The sequence below is a fragment of the Cuculus canorus genome, chromosome 3, assembly GCF_017976375.1.
Source record: "Cuculus canorus isolate bCucCan1 chromosome 3, bCucCan1.pri, whole genome shotgun sequence".
Classification (NCBI taxonomy): domain Eukaryota; kingdom Metazoa; phylum Chordata; class Aves; order Cuculiformes; family Cuculidae; genus Cuculus; species Cuculus canorus.
Genome location: NC_071403.1, coordinates 14768047 through 14785416, shown reverse-complemented (window position 1 = coordinate 14785416; position 17370 = coordinate 14768047). Strand labels below are relative to the sequence as shown.

General features: G+C 43.9%; 1 protein-coding gene across 1 annotated transcript; it reads right to left on the bottom strand.

Annotated features, from left to right (window-relative positions):
* Nucleotides 1–775: 775 nt before the first annotated feature.
* SDHAF4 (succinate dehydrogenase complex assembly factor 4) lies at nucleotides 776–11126 on the bottom strand. Its single transcript, XM_054063857.1, has 3 exons — nucleotides 11013–11126; nucleotides 6747–6899; nucleotides 776–4056 (listed from the first exon to the last, which is right to left on the bottom strand). The coding sequence occupies exons 1-3, from the start codon at nucleotides 11053–11055 to the stop codon at nucleotides 3947–3949; spliced, it is 306 nt and encodes a 101-aa protein (XP_053919832.1). The 5' UTR covers nucleotides 11056–11126; the 3' UTR covers nucleotides 776–3946.
* Between the last annotated feature and the right edge of the window lie 6244 nt (nucleotides 11127–17370).

Below are 17370 nucleotides of genomic sequence, written 5' to 3'. Positions count from 1 at the left end.
ATGTGGAGACAGACATTGGATCTACAGTGTGTGTACAGCATTCAGAGGATGCAGGACCTCACTGGTTCCGCTCTTCGCAGCCCTTGTTTTAAATAGAGCTCTTTTCTGAAGATTTGCCCCAACTTAATTTTATAATTACAACTCAATTTCTACTGTGCCACCCTTTCTGCAACAAAAATCCTTGGGAAGGTGACACATGAGTACCTGCTACCACCAGTCACTGATATGAGACTGGGGTGCAGGCACACCGACAGCTGCATGTAGACTGCACAGCTCGGCTGGTCTGACACGAAGCACCACCCACCAGCTGAGCAAGCGCATTTTCATATTGCATCTTACAAAAGCCTGAGAGCAGCCACAATTTTTTATGGTTTTTGATCACCATTGGCACACAGAACCTCATCTCAAATCAATTCCTTATACTTCTATATGCTTGATGCCATGTTAGTGACTGAGCAACAAATACAAAATCCACAGAACTTCCAAATCCTCTTCTTTTACAAATGAATACAGTTTTGTCATTTTCCTGACACATCAGAACAAGGTGTTTTGGTCCTTTCTAAATAAGAAAATCGGAATAAGTGTCATTAACAGCCATGTCACATGTTTGTCACTACAGACCACTGGAGTTTGTGATCATTTACTGCAGTGAGCTGAAAAAGTAGTAAAGCTTTACAACAACATTCTACAGTCTTCTGCAAACATCTGCTACCATAAAGGGTAATTTTATTCTGATTCTACTATGTAATAAACCTTGCATTTTAACTGACTAAAATCAGCACTGAAATACGTACTTTTCCAGCATGGCAATATATAGCAAACGTTTCCTTTAAGTGCGAAGTGCACCTTTATACATTTTGTAATAAAGTAATTACAGAGCAATTCATTCAAACAATAAAGACTTCATAATTTTAATAGCGTACCACATGTGTTTATGCAAACAAGCAGAAACAAGTTTAAAGAAGAAAACCTATGGCAGAAATACAACATACAGCTTTTTTAGTAAGGAAAACAAACCAGAGCAGCAAGCATCCTCCTGTACTACAAGAATTTGCTTACACAGCCAAAACAATTCTCCTTTGTCTCCCAGAAATCTGACAGAAAATGGATACAAGTCCTGCTGCTTTACACTGTGATACTAACAAAAAGAGCTAAAAAAAATAGATTTAATCAGTATTTATGATAGAAACATACCTGTGGCCAATCTAATGGCTCACACCACAAGTCATTGCTTTACCCTTAATACCCATAATGCTGTATCCCATTAATTAATTAATATTGCTAATATTAATCATCTGGCAAAAGCAGGAAGACAGCACTGGAATAGGGCTGAAACACTTCTTTCCCAATTGCAGACACTGCAAGAACAAACCAGAAAAGATCATCTATGCCCCACCCTGTCACTGTGTGAGTGGTTGCATGCAGACCATGACTGGTTCTGACTGATTCCACAAGTGATTTTGCAGCACTGCAAGATATTATTTTAGACTTACTGGTACCAGAGCCCAGAATGCCTCGGTAAATACCAGATTGCCAGACTACACCAAAAGGCCCCTTAGCATTTGCTCTTCGGCTTTTACATGTTATTTTGCCCAGACATTCAGTTTCTTATTTCTTATTGATACATTCCCTAACCAAATTAAGTGAACGTTTGGCAGTTACTGGCACTGCCCTGGGAGGTGACAAAAAGGGCCTGAAGTTCCTTGAGATAGAAGTGGTATCCTCCATTTCCCAAGTGCCAACTCCTTGATAGCTATTTACAACACTAGTTGGGGAAGAGCCTTTTTGGTTTTTGAAAGAAAGCAAAATCCCTGCCTTTGTGAGGCACTGGGTCTTGTTGGTATGGAAGTGCTCTCAGAAGCAGCTTCCAAATCCACGTGGACAGGGAGTGCCCAGGACCTGCATGAGCTCCAACACAGCAGTCATCACCTGCATGAAAGCAAACATGCAGGGGCCTGGACGGCATGTGTGTCAGTCCTAAATCACAAAGCAGGAAGAGACTGAAGATGACTAACTGAAACAGAAAAAAAAAACATGGAAAAGGGAGACGAGTTCTTTATATACTGAACCAAAAGGGTGCAATCCTGCAGCTGCAGTCTACGCTGAAGGTAGCAATTAGAACTGAAATCTGGAATGCCAAGAATCAGAACTAGGTAAACATTCATGGAGTGTATGTTGGGAAGAGTAAAACCTGGTAAGAGAAGATAGTGAACTCATGCAGCAATTCATGGTTAAGGATAGGAAGATGTAGAATCGAAAAATAAAATAACTGCTGCAGTGTTACTGCCTTTTCACTAATTAGACATTAAGCCTATTAACAATGATGTAGAAAAGGCAGAAGTTTCCAATTAAAATTTCTGCTTCCTATCCGAATAGGTTGTGCGTTGTGTGACGAAATATTTTCCAACCCACTGGCAACTGAAGCAGCAAAGCATTACTACAGATAAGTATTTTAATAAATTATAGATAGGTGACCCAGCGTATCTTTAGGTTACTGAAAAATTCCATACATGGAAATTCCACACACTTTGATGCTCTAATAAAAAATCACAGAAAAGGCAAAGCTGGGCAAAGCAATGCATTCTTACTTAAAGCCAGAGTAATGCCAAACAACAAAAATCATGAAGTAAAGCTTACTTTCATTCAGATACAACTTGCTTTGCCATAGCAAAGAGCAAAGAAATGTAGGCCATAAAATGGGAGACTCCTGGGCTCTCCAGAAAACTTTTATTCTGTTTTAATGCCCATTGTGGTGCTGTGGCAAAAGCAGCAAACAGGAATTGTGAAGCCCGACTGTGTAGAGTAAAAGAGAAGAGGTTGAAAAGTCAGCAGAACACTAGGAAGAAAACATAAAGGGATGAAGAAGACTTTTACAGCTGAAGACCGTTTATTTAGGCGATCAAAAAGAACTTGCACAGAAATAAATACAGTGTTATGTTCACACATTTTAATAATAACAGCTTATTCTTATTAATAAGTACCCACTCAAGTGATAGATTCATACTTTACTATAGTGCTTACAACAAGGCAAATTCTTGAATGAAGAACTGAGCTTGGTCTGCCTGAAGCATATTTAGTTCAATGCCAGATCACTTAGCTTTATGACCTAATGTAATTAGCCCCCTTTGATCATAAGGTGTCAGAAAGGAATGTTATTCTCCTCCAAGCAACATTTAACCAGTTTTCAGACAGAAGTAGCATGTAATAAGCTAGGTTAAACAGTATTCTAAAACTGCATATAGAACATCCCTACACTACTTGCCATCATGAGATGACCCTCAGAATTAGGTCTCCATTTCCATCATGCCATTTACAGCCTAAACGGAGTTTCTGTCTCTCCTTCACAAACAGGAAACAAACCCCAACTCACTTTAATGGAAACAGAGGGGATGGTTCTTGATTAAAAGGGCTTTTACCATTGAATTAGAGCACTAAATGTGAACACCAGCTAAGTACCACCACTCGCAGGTGGCTGTACTTTAATGATGGGTATCTAGGTTCACAGAATCATGCAACGGTTGGAGTTGGAAGAGACCTTAAAGATCATCTAGTTCCAACCCTCCTGCCATGGGCAGGGACACCATGAACAGTTAGTGAACTGCAAAGCTCTTTCAGCACTTTTAAGACACTACACAAAGGTTTAAATGAAGAGATCCAAACCCTTATACATCTCAGTAAGATCCCAACTAACAATTCGTATCACTACTTGTGCATTTATTCTTGCATGGTGTAAATAGCAGTAAAGATCAAGTGTACATTAAGCAAGTAACAGTTCCAAAATCTGAGATGCAGTATCATGTTTTTTCACATGGTACCTCTCAAAAAATTCATCACAAGCATGACAGAAACAAGAAGCTTCACAGCAAATCCAGGTGAGATTTTTCTGTTCATCACATTTTTCCAACAACGAGGAATATTTTATTAGCAATACAGACACATTTATTCATCAAAAATCTATGCAACGTCCTTTTCTCTCCCAGTCTCCAAAACGTGTAGGTTCAGGGCCTTTGGGTCCACCCCTCTCTTTTGTAGCAGGATTGATTCCATCAGGGAATTCTAAAATGACAGGGAAACTTCATTAAAATGCCTATAATGTTGAAAATACAGATATCCACGATGCCTACCTCTTAGCTTCATTTTCAAATACAAAATCAATTCTCTTTTGTTCTTAAAGGCAACCTTGAGTTAAACATTTCCCAGAGTCATACAACAGTAATTTCATAGTTTTGTGACAACAGCCGGCAATATACACAATCACATCCAGTTATGCAAATAAAAAAAGGAACGCAATGTCCAAAGGACCTAAAGCACCACAGTTTCTCATGAATTCACAGTGAGAACTTGTGTTATTCAGGTACACCGTACAAACATTCACATACCAGGTCACTTTCTGTGTTTGTTTAGGTCTCTAAATTTAAGCACTTGGGTTTTCATTTTAGCTTGATTTTCAGTCTCGATTCTGTTATTTATGTATTTAAAATGCCATGTTTTCATGGATGATTGTATGTTTTTCAAGAATAAGCATGTTGATATCCATCAACACTAGGCTAGAGACCTCAGTCATAGCTGATCCCATAAAATCCTAAATAGCTAAAATGAGACTTTTAACCTTCTAAAACTTAACCTAAGCTCACTCAGTCATGGATGCCCTTTCAGAAGAGGGACACTCTTTGTAAGAAGGGTATGAATAGGACTTTCTCTGGTAAGAAATGTGCTAAGCTTACATGTTAGCAAGGCTCTACTCCCAGCACCCCACTAGCTCACAGCAACTGCTCGAACACCATGGAGCTTTCTGCACCCCACAGTCGATGTCCTTGTGCTACTCAGTGCTCCCTTACTCAGGGAACAGTTACTGCCTCTAAGAGCAGTAACTCACGCCACCCACGCTGCACATTGGCCATCCCATGAGGCATCGCCAAGCCACAAAGTATTTTTTGGCACAGCACCATTCCAGGCTGTTTTCTCATCCTGCATTAGACCGCGGGGCTCCCTGAAGCTCACTGTACCCCACACGTCCTCTTGCCACACTGATTCTCCAGAGTCATCCTTATATATGTGTAGCTTGAGGCTCCCTCAAGTCATAGCCCTAACTTAGCCCTGGTGGGCAAGACAAGTCATGAGGAGCAGGGTTGAAAATGAGAAAAGCCAACAGAAATCCTGAAGAGCAAAGAGAAGGAGGACAGTGATGGAGACTTATGTAGCTACAGGCTATGCAGAATGACATATTGGGATATGTGTTTAAAAATTCATGCAGACCAGGACAGGAAATTTCAGTATTTGAGCACCTCTGGCAGTACAAGAAGCACAAATTATCTAATATTATTTTGTAGATGTCATCAAACCAAAATCCAGGCACTCCTGATGTGCTGACATGGATGCAGAAACTTAAAAGATTACTCCATGATAGTTAAACAACAGTGGGAATTCAAATAGCCAGCCTAAACTGTTACATTTTTGCCTAATAACCATCAAGGACACAATGGGCAGTCAGATTTCTAACAACCTATTATTGGTGTTATGTGTGAAAAATACACAGGTATGACTAAATTCAAAGCCAAAAGAAACCTTGAGTGTTGCCCTAAACCTAGAACATCTAAGCAAAAAAGCAAAAGATAATAACTACGCATTTTTCTTAAACGAAGCAGTGCTTTTATTTACTTTCTTGGGAATAAAAGGACAAGAATTAAATAGCTGCTTACACAGTAACTCCAACTCTGAGTCAGTTCTCAAGTGAGTCACAATCTGAAATTGCTTGCAGCCATTTCTGAGATGATACTGTAATTTTTCAGTCATTTTGTCATCTGTATATTCATAGTAATCTATTGATAAATTAAAAAAGCTTGTCGTAGAGATCTCAAAATAGATAGAATGCGGGTTATCATTACTGGTAAATAGTAACAGAATAGCACGTTATCATGAATATGACAAAGCATGACCAGCACTTTTAGTTAAGGAAAGATGGCTAACTAAAAAGAAGGGGAAAAATTCAGGTCTTTCTCCCATCTGGTAAAAAATTATGCTTCTAGTGACTTCAACAGCAATGCACCTGGTGCCTCAATCTTGCCAGGTTCTCTAAACGCAGCCCCACTAAGGTCACTGCCATGCAACACAAACAACAGCAGTTTGTGAGGGCTTCCCTGACCCCACTGAGTGGCTCAGTAAACTCAGTGTGTGTTGCAGGTATTGCTTTGAAAAGCAACAAGGCTAAGAGAAAGACTGACCGGCACAAACTACAAGTCTTTCATGGAACAAGAAACAGAACAGGCTGTTTGGATAATAAAAAGGAGCTGGTGCCCTCGTGAGTTTACTACCACTGTTTATAGCTGTATTATAAGAGACCAATACCAGCTACATTTCTCAGCATCATGGAGTGGTTTATGCTGGATTTCATCACCTTTGGCAGACATCTGGAGTCAGCCCTGCTCAAAGCAAGACTGACGTCAGGTCAGGACATCTGTGAAAATGTGTCTCCAAGAAGAAAGATACCAGAAGTTCTCTGTGTGACGACTTACAATATTCAATCAGCTTGTTTTGAAGGTTTTTTTTCCCTCATACATCATTTGCTGCAACCTGTGCCCACTGCCCTGCCTCACTTTTTTTTTTTCTTTTTTTTCAGAATCACTGAACACAGGAAGCAATTCTGCAGAGTGCCGAATGCCTCCCCCTCTTCTTAAACTGAAATCAGCACAGCATCTCAAGGCCATTCCTTTAAAACACAGCTTTCAATTCCACAAAACATGACTTACTTTCCAGGGGTTCCCTCTCTATATTGGACTCCTCTGGTTCATCAAATCGACCCAGTGGTAACTTCGGTTTCTTAAGTGGCTGCTTAGCAGGTTCAGGTCTTCCTCCTGTCTTAGAGCTGGTGCTCCTCAGAGAGCTGCAAAGTAGTGATGACCCTATCAAACAAATGGAGATAAGTGGCGTAAATGTCACAGTGCAATATTCAGAAGCTCCATGACTGTTCAGAACACCTCTGAAAAATCCTCACTGCAGAAATTGGGAAGCAGAGGACAGGAAAACAAACTCCAAATATTAGTTTAACATTCAGCTCACGAACATCTAAGAAATCAGCAAAGATAATTATTTTTGGCCCTAGAAACATATGCAGGCAAAACTGTGTTAGTTGTATAACTCAGTTGACATAAACAGTGTATTTTAAACTGCTTGAACTTATCTTCACTGTTATCTTCTTGTAATTTAGACTCTAAGTAGTAATTATGCTAGCATAGATCAGTACAGTCTGTTTTTGTGGAGAAGTCCTAACCTCCCCCAAGAAGCCTGCTGATTTCCAGGTCTTGGCTCATTTCCAGCAGCTTTTGAGTCAGAAAAAAGCTTCTGCTTTCCCAAAGGAAAGTTTTAAAACATAAAATATTATTCACTTAGTAACAGGTTTCCCAAAATGTTTGTAGACAATAGTTGGGTTTCCTTTATGACAGTAAAATAATTAAGCTGGTAGTCAAACCCAGGACAAACTTTGGGCACATTTAAATTCAACTATGTAACTGCATGGAAATACTGTAATTAAAAGCAAACTTTTTTCCTTTAAAGTACTACTAACATACCTTTAAGCATAAATGTAGGTGCCTATTAATGTCCATATCTAGAGTTCTTTCAAGCAGTATAAAAATGAAGCTGCACAAATATTGTAAGTCATTAAATAATTCGAGTCATACAAGTAAAAAAATACTAATGAAGATCTTTCAAAATTACTGACATTTCTGCATTTGGTTAAAAAGCCAAATGTCCACAGTGCATATGAACTACCCTCTAAAGACATTCTAGCTATAGACACAAGTCTAAAGCAGCTCTGACTTTTCTTAAGATTCAAACAGAATCTTTCACATACCAGACTGGGTACAAAGTGCTTAAAAGAATTATCATTCGACCTTGTTTAAATATTGCATCAGGAAACCTTCTCAAGCAGCGTGGATTTGACTCACTCATACACTCACCACTCAACAATCCACTTGTATTCCCAGCATCAGCATATTCATTCATCCTAAAACACCACAGCCCTAAGATTACACCCTACAGTTGCATAAACTCTATTAAACCTGCTAGCTGTTGCCAATGCCCCAAAGGGATGCATTTTTTTTTCCTTTTAAGCATGAGATAATGGACTATCAACAATGAAGAATCCAATCCTTCTGCATACATAGGATCTTTCTCCTCTTGCCAAGCACCTTGGCATTCTTCAGCAAGCTGAAAGGGAAACTAGCTAGCAATTTAAATTCAATTTGATATTCTAGTCCAAGTTCAAATTAAAGTCAGATTAAGGTACTGGTATGAACTTGATTATCTCAGCAAGGAAGAGGCAAAATCCATTTTGCTGTTTGCAATACCAGATATTCTTGACCAAAACACATTCTTCTTGACACAAGTTCAACATAAAGTACCTCTGAAAAAGATGAGATAGACAATCAACATTATCAGTAAACCACAACCTACAAACTGATCTCTACAAACTCATCCTTTACAGGCAGTCAAAAAGCCATCCAATTTATTAATTCTGTGGCTCATACAGAGAGAATTTGAAAAGAAATTGAAAATCCCAAGTCTTTAAAGTTGCTACACAGCCAAAATCCACAATATCCAGACTTCTGAAAAGGCCCACAGCCCGTGATTTATCATAACAAAACCATTGGTGCAGTGGGAGCTGGGCACTCATCAAGATACTTAGGGCAGACAGGAGCATCAGCCAAATCTTTCCATGAACCTAACAGCCAAATCCAGCCTAGGAGGGCCCACAAACATCCAACAACATTTTATTGCAGCTCTTCTATTAGCATATACTGTTCAGGACCATTTCAGGATTACTCTATCAATGGGATAACAGAAATCTTAGCTTTTGATGGAGAAGGAAGTGGCCTGTCCTGCAGTCCTACAGAGCAGACTCAGCTGAGCATGCAGGTGGGGCAGGCTTATTTGTCCTCCTCCTCCTTAGGGATACCTAAATTTCCTTACATAAAGGATGCCAATAACTTCCAAAGCCACAGTAAATTCCCTCCAGCAAATATTAAGCTATGCCTTAAAGTTTGCAGCAACTATATTGCAAATCTACTGCTATCATAGAATCATAGAATGGTTTGGGTTGGAAGGGACCTTAAAGCCACCTCCCACCAGACCAGGCTACTCAAGGCCTCATCCAACCTGGCCTTGAACACCTCCAGGGATGGGGCATGCACAGCTTCCCTGGGCAACTTGTTCCAGTGCCTCACCACCCACATTGGGAAGAATTTCTTCCTAATGTCTAACCTAAATCTTCTCCCTTCCAATTTAAAGCCACTCTCCCTCATCCTATCACTTCATGCCCTTGTAAGAAGTACTTCCCCAGCTTTCCTGTAACCCCTTCAGGTACTGGAAGGTCGCTATAAGTTCTCCTCGGAGCCTTCTCTTCTCCAGGCTGAACAAGCACAACTCAGCCTGTTCTCACAGCAGAGGTGCTCCAGCCCTCTGAGATCAGCTTTGTGGCCTCCTCTGGACCTCTTCCAACAGTTCCACATCCATCTTATGTTGGGGATTCCAGACCTAGACACTTCATTAAGGTTCTCAGAAGAACAAAGTGGGAGAATTGACCTGCTGCCATGTTTCTTTTGATGCAGCCCTGGATAGGGTTGGCCTTCTGGGCTGTGAGCACACATTGCCAGCTCATGTCGAGCTTCTCTTCAATCAGCACCCCCAAGTCCTTCTCCAACTCATCATCAATTCTGGACTTTTTCTTTCCATAGAGTTGCTGCAAACTTTTAAACAACAGTTTAAGATTTTATTAAAGAAAAACTCCGGAATTGATAGTGACAGCAGTAGGTTTGCAATTGCTTGGTTGGAAAAGACATTTGAGATTATTAATAGAGTTCAACCATACCTGTCTACTACGAAACCATATCTTTGAGCACCTCATCTACCCGTCTTTTGAATGCCTCAAGGTACAGTGACTCAAACATCACTCTGGGCAGTCTCTGCCAGTGCTTAATAACCCTTTTGGCGAATAAATTTTTCCTGATGTCTATTCTGAACTTCTCCTGGTGCAACTTTAGGCCGTTTCTTCTCATCCTATCACCTGTTACTTGGGAGAAGGGACCAACATCCACCTCTCTACAAGCTCCTTTCCGGTAGTTGTAGGCAGTGATAAGGTCTTCCCTCAGCCTCGTTTACCCCAAATCACAGAATCACAGAATCACAAGGTTGGAAAGGACCCATTGGATCATCGAGTCCAACCATTCCTAACACTCCCTAAACCATGTCTCTCAGCACTTCATCCACCCGTTCCTTAAACACCTCCAGGGAAGGCGACTCGACCACCTTCCTGGGCAGCCTGTTCCAGTACCCAATGACTCTTACTGTGAGGAATTTTTTTCTGATATCCAACCTGAACCTCCCCTGACAGAGCTTCAGGCCATTCCCCCTTGTCCTGTCCCCTGTCACTTGGGAGAAGAGGCCAGCTCCCTCCTCTCCACAACCTCCTTTCAGGCAGTTGTAGAGAGGAATGAGGTCTCCCCTCAGCCTCCTCTTCTCCAGGCTAAACAACCCCAGCTCTCTCAGCCGCTCCTCGTAAGACTTGTTCTCCAGCCCCTCACCAGCTTCGTTGCTCTTCTCTGGACACGCTCCAGAGCCTCAAGATCCTTCTTGTGGTGAGGGGTCCGGAACTGAACACAGTACTCGAGGTGCGGTCTCACCAGTGCCGAGTACAGAGGGAGAATAACCTCCCTGGACCTGCTGGTCACACCGTTTCTGATACAAGCCAAGATGCCATTGGCCTTCTTGGTCACCTGGGCACACTGCTGGCTCATGTTCAGAAGCAGCACACCTTTAGAGCCAAGAGGGAGGACAAACGCCGTGACCCGCCCGACCCTACAGGCAGCCCTTGGCTGAGGAGGCACCTCCCCCTACTCCATCCCCCACCGCCATCTTGGGCGCCCCCTTAGCGACCGGCGCCCCCGCCCGCAGCCCCTCCAGGGGCTGAAGCCCCGCCCCCTCCCGCCCCTACGCCCGCGCGCCCCCTCCTCCCTTACCCGCTGCCGCCCGCGCGCCGCGCAACAGCCGCCGCAGCGCCATGGCCGGGGGGGGAGGGGCGGGGCGGGCAGCGGGGGGCGGGGCTCGCGCGGGCTGAGACAGACCCCGCCCCCCCCCCCGTGGGAATAGCCGGAAATAAACGCTGTGAAAGGTCCGTGCGGAGGTTTGGGGAGCGGCGAGAGCTCCGTGCGGGGCGGGGCAGCGCGATCCCATCGGTCTGTGCGGCCAGACCCGAGCGGGGGCAGCAGAGGGAGCGGGGGGACCTCCAACTCGGGGCACTGGGGCGGGTTCCCTGGAGTCTTACCTGTGTTCTGCTACTTCTCAAGGACTAATTTTAATGTATTATGAAACTTCACAACAGTCAAATCTTTTGCTAACTTGGAGCTTTGGCTCCAGCTCTGACCTCGCGTTTGAGACAGGGAAAGGCTGCAAACAGGTGATTACACGAGGAGACACATCTCTTCAGCGCAGATCACACTGCACGCAAGACCTCGTCATCTCCAAAGAATGAACAATGTCTGGAAAAAACAATGTTTGAAAAAAAAACAACCATGCTATCAGAGGGAAACTCTGGTTAACTTTCAGAAAATACCATTACATGGATGAAACTTCACTCTACTTTAGCTGAAATCAAAACTATTCCACATTTTGTAACAGAATTACTGCTTGCATCATCCCCCTCACACACACACTCGCCCACCCTGATCCCCAAAACGCCAGCATATAATAAGATCTATTCTGGAATTTCAGAAAGCAGGAAATATTCCCAGAAATCTTATGCATATTTTGTTACTTCTCAAGGTCTATTTTCAATGTCGTTATGAACTTCACAACAATCAAATCTCTTGCTAATTTGGAGCTTTGGCTTCAGATCTGTCTCCTTGGGTTAGAGACAGGGAAAGGCTGCAAACAGAGGCTCAAAGTCCAGATGGAGATCTGTGACAAGTGGTGTCCCTCAGGGGTCCATACTGGGACTGGTGCTGTTTAATATCGTCATCAATGACATTGACAGCGAGATTGAGTGCACACTTAGCAAATTTGCCTATGACACCAAGCTGAGTGGTGCAGTTGCCACACCGGAAGGACAGGATGTCATCCAGAGGGACCTGGACACACTGGAGAAGTGGGCCTGTGAGCACCTCATGAGGTTCAACAAGGCCAAGTGATTCTGCCTCTCTATTCCTCTCTTGTGAGACCTCATCTGGAATACTGTGTCCAGTTCTGGAATTCTCAACATAAGAAGGATATGGAACTATTGGAACAGGTCCGGAGGAGGGCTACAAGGATGATCAGAGGGCTGGAGTACCTTCCATAAGAGAAAAGGCTAGGAGAGTTGGGTTTGTTCAGCCTGGAGAAGAGAAGGCTCCGAGGAGACCTTACAGTGACCTTCCAGTACCTGAAAGGAGCTACAGGAAAGAGGGAGAATATCCAGTCTCTAGTGGATGCAGAAGGAATAACAGTGACAGGGGATAAGGACAAGGCTGAGGTACTTAATGCCTTCTTCGCCTCAGTCTTTAATAGCAAAGAAAGTTGTTCCTTCTGTTTACAAATCCAAGAGTTAGAGGGGCAGATTGAGGCTCCCGTGATCCAAGAGGAGGCGGTTAGAGACTTGCTTGCCCAGCTAGACGACCACAAGTCTATGGGGCCGGATGGGATCCACCCAAGAGTATTGAAGGAACTGGCGGATGTCCTTTCCAAACCCCTATCCATCATCTTCCAGAGGTCCTGGCTGACTGGGGAAGTTCCACTGGACTGGAGGCTGGCTGATGTTGTGCCCATATACAAGAAGGGTTGCAGAGAGGATCCGGGGAACTACAGGCCTGTCAGTCTCACCTCAGTGCCAGGGAAAGTCATGGAACAGGTAATCTTGAGTGCTATCATGAAGCACACGCAAGAGAACCGGGTGATCAGGCCCAGTCAGCATGGGTTTACAAAAGGCAGATCTTGCCAAACTAACCTGATCACCTTCTATGACAAAATCACTCAACTACTGGATGGGGGAAAGGCTGTGGATATAGTCTTCTTGGACTTCAGTAAAGCCTTTGACACAGTTTCTCACAGCATTCTGCTTCAGAAACTGTCAGCCTCTGGCCTGGACAGGCGCACACTCTCCTGGGTTGAAAACTGGTTGGATGGCCGGGCCCAGAGAGTGGTGGTCAATGGAGTTAACTCCAGCTGGAGGCCAGTCACAAGTGGAGTTCCTCAGGGCTCAGTACTGGGTCCAGCTCTGTTCAATGTCTTTATCAATGACCTGGATGAAGGCATTGAGTGCACCCTCAGCAAGTTTGCAGATGACACTAAGCTGGGAGGAAGTGTCGACCTGCTGGAGGGTAGGGAGGCTCTGCAAAGGGATCTGAACAGGCTGGACTGCTGGGCCGAGACCAATGGGATGAGGTTTAACAAGACCAAATGCCGGGTCCTGCACTTGGGGCACAACAACCCTATGCAGCGCTACAGACTGGGGGAAGAATGGCTGGAGAGCTGCACAGAAGAGAAGGACCTGGGGGTGCTGGTTGACAGCCGACTGAACATGAGCCAGCAGTGTGCCCAGGTGGCCAAGAAGGCCAATGGCATCTTGGCTTGTATCAGAAATGTGGTCACCAGCAGGTCCAGGGAGGTTATTCTCCCTCTGTACTCGGCACTGGTGAGACCGCACCTCGAATACTGTGTTCAGTTCTGGGCCCCTCACCACAAGAAGGATGTTGAGGCTCTGGAGCGTGTCCAGAGAAGAGCAACAAAGCTGGTGAGGGGGCTGGAGAACAAGTCTTATGAGGAGCGGCTGAGAGAGCTGGGGTTGTTTAGCCTTGAGAAGAGGAGGCTGAGGGGAGACCTTATTACTCTCTACAACTACCTGAAAGGAGGTTGTGGAGAGGAGGGAGCTGGCCTCTTCTCCCAAGTGACAGGGGACAGGACTAGAGGGAATGGCCTGAAGCTCCGTCAGGGGAGGTTCAGGTTGGATATCAGAAAAAAATTCTTCACAGTAAGAGTCATTGGGTACTGGAACAGGCTGCCCAGGGAGGTGGTCGAGTCGCCTTCCCTGGAGGTGTTTAAGGAACGGGTGGATGAAGTACTTAGGGACATGGTTTAGGGAGTGTTAGGAACGGTTGGACTCGATGATCCAATGGGTCCTTTCCAACCTTGTGATTCTGTGATTCTGTGAAAGCTGGAGAGGGGCAGTTCACAAAGGCTTGTGGGGATAGGACAAGGGGCAATGGCCATAAACTGGAGGGGCAGATGTAGGCTAGACATAAGGAAGAATTTCTTTCCAATGAGAGTGGTGAGACACTGGCACAGGCTGCCCAGGGAGACTGTGGCTGCCCCATCCCTGGAGGTGTTCAAGGCCAGGTTGGATGGGACCTTGAGCAGTCTGGGCTGGTGGGACATGTCCCTGACCGTGGCAGGGGGGTTGGAACTAGATAATCTTTAAGGTCCCTTCCAACCCAAACTATTCTGTGTTCAGCACAGAGCACACTGAACACAAGATGTTATTTCCAAAGAAAGAACGGTGTCTGGAAAAACAGTGTTTGAAAAAAATACCACACTGTCAGAGGGAAATTCTGTCCAATTTTCAAAAATTACAATTACTTAGATGAAACTACACTCTAACTTCAATAAAAAATATTTGACTTTTTGTAATAGTAGCTACTTCTTGCATCAGCCCCCCCCCCCCCCCCCTTCCTAAAAACAACCCCATGCCCCCTCCAGTGCTCTCTGTCTCAGGTAAACCGTTCCTTGGGACCCAAGCTGTTAGTGACGGCAGCTCTGGTCTCGCAGAGGTGCTTGAGAAATAAAACTTCTCCCTCCTTGGGGTGCATCAAGCACTCCATTGCCGGCTGGTCAGGGAGGTGATTGCCCTGCCCTACTCTGCACTGGTGTGGCCTCACCTCAAGTATTGTCTGCAGTTTTGTGTGCTACAATATAAAATATACCAAAATAAAAATATATCAAGCTACTGGAGAGTGTCCAGAGGAAGGCCATGAAGCTGATGAAGGGTCTAGAAAGGAAGTTGTATGAGGAGCATCTAAAGTCACTTGGTGTGTTCAGCCTGGAGTGAGACTGACAGGGGGACCTCACTGCACTTTACTGTTTCCCCACAAGGGAAGGAGGAGGAGCAGGAGCTGAGCTCTTCTCTCTGGTGACCAATGACAGGATCTCAGAGAATGGCAGGAAGATGTGCCAAGGGGAGGTTCTGGTTAGATATTAGGAAAAGGTTCTTCACCCAGAGGGTGCTGGAGCACTGGAACAGCTCCCCAGGGAAGCAGTCACGGTGTGAAGCCTGATAATATTCAAGCATCATCTGGACAATGCCCTCAAACACATGGTGTGAATTTCGGGGTTGTCCTGTGCAGGGACAGGATTTGGACTTGATGATCCTCGTGGGTCCCTTCCAACTCAGGTCATTCTGTGGTTGTTTCTGCCATGTGATGGAGTTTGCCGCTGAGATGACTCACACCACACCACCACCACCTCCCTCCTACAACGTGTAGTGCAGACATCCCCCCCCCCCTTTTTTTTAATTAAAATAATTGTAGAAATAATACACAAAGGCTACTTCAGTCACGAGAGAATTCAGGCTGATGCCTATGCATCCTTAGACACTAAAAGCTGTATAACTTAGAACATTATTTAAATATAATTATTTTATTAATATAATACTAAATTTGATCCCTTTCAGTCCTATACCCCATCTGGTGTCTTTTCTGCACTCCAGCAGGTGTTATTCACCCTCCTAGGGAGAAAGCAGCAAGAAACAAAGCAATCAAACCCAAGTGCTGAACCAGAGAACTTCAGACCACGTCTTCCCAGTTTCCTCATTGAAGGAGCTTGTAACACTCTACTCTCTCTCAGTATAAACGTGATTCTGGGCTAAGCAGCACCTGGGTTGTCAGGGAGAAGCTCCAGTTAACATTTTGAATACGGCAACATTTAGTTTTTGTCACTCCTCAAACATCTCCAGTTGTGTTCTTCCATAAAACAGAATTCAAAGCACTCTGTCCCCAGATACTAAACTGCAGAAGACAACTATCACTCAGCTGTTCTCGGAGACTGAAGTCTATAGCATTTCATCCTCACATCTGAAGAGCTGAATAAAATAAATCTCGCTGGTAAATTAACAGCAGCAATGCTCCGTTGAGTTTATTGCGCTACATCTGGCAATGCCTACATGCGGAAAGTGGTTAAATTTAACTGACTGCCTTATGTGTGACATTTTCTCAATCGGCTTTTTATAACATGGTTAACTGGACATTAGGGACCAAAAGTAACAGGAAATCCTTTTCTGTATTTTCACAGCAAGATACTGAGTCTCTAGATCAGACAGAATAATGAGGAATATTGGTGGCTCATGGGGAAAAAGGGTTCTTCTGCCCAAAAGCAGCAAGAAAAAAACCAGATCTATTCCAAGTTTAAGAGCTTATTGTGCATGTGCTACCGACAGTAAAACTGTAATGAAGTCCTTACCCTAAAAATATTCACACTAGGCTGTCTGCAGGTATGAAGTAAGCGTAAGTGCTGTCTCTTAATAGCTTAACGTAAACCAATGAAAAATCATGCTTAAGTGCCATCTCAAATGCTAAGGATGAAACAACAATGTAAGAACAATTAGGAACTGTTCGCTCACCAAAAAAGGCTGAAGTCTTCAAAACATTTTTCCTGTTCTTCATCTACTGCAGCAAAAATGTAAAATTTGCTTTTTACTCCTGAATTTTCTGTTTCTAGATCTTGCGGCTGAGGAGGTAATAAATCTGAACACTGGTCAACACAAATGGAAAATGCGCCACGGGAATTTTCCACTTTGTGATAACATGCAATGTTTTCTTTTTTTTGTTTGTTTGTTTTCCTCCTTCTGTTTACTGATAATTTATCTCCAATGACACCATATTCTGTTTTGCTTTGTTGTTCTCAAAAGCAGGAGATAGAAGACTTGGAGTTAGCATAGACTCCATAGCAGGTCAGTTCAGATGAGCCAGAATGTAAGCTGGCCAGGGGTGCTCTCTGCATATACCACAACCCTCAGTGCCCCAGGCAGCAAAGTCAGTGTGCTGAGCTGCCTAAATGCCCCCTCTTCCTCTCTGACCACGTCAAGAAACTTGCTTATCTGAACAACACGATGGGTCAGGGCTGTGCAAATAAGACTGGGTTAGAATGAAGAGCGTCTTGTGGTTACAGAGGAGGTTTTTCCATGTGGAATTTCTCAGCTCTGCAGCGAAGCCCAGTGATCTACACAGTAGAACACGAGCTATTTTTTTCCAATTTGCAAGCAAAAGTTCAGACACTATCTCATTTTTTTGCAGTGACCTCTAACCAGTATCGCCAAGAGCTTTGTGAAAATACAGTAGCAGCCTGCTGCCTTCAGAG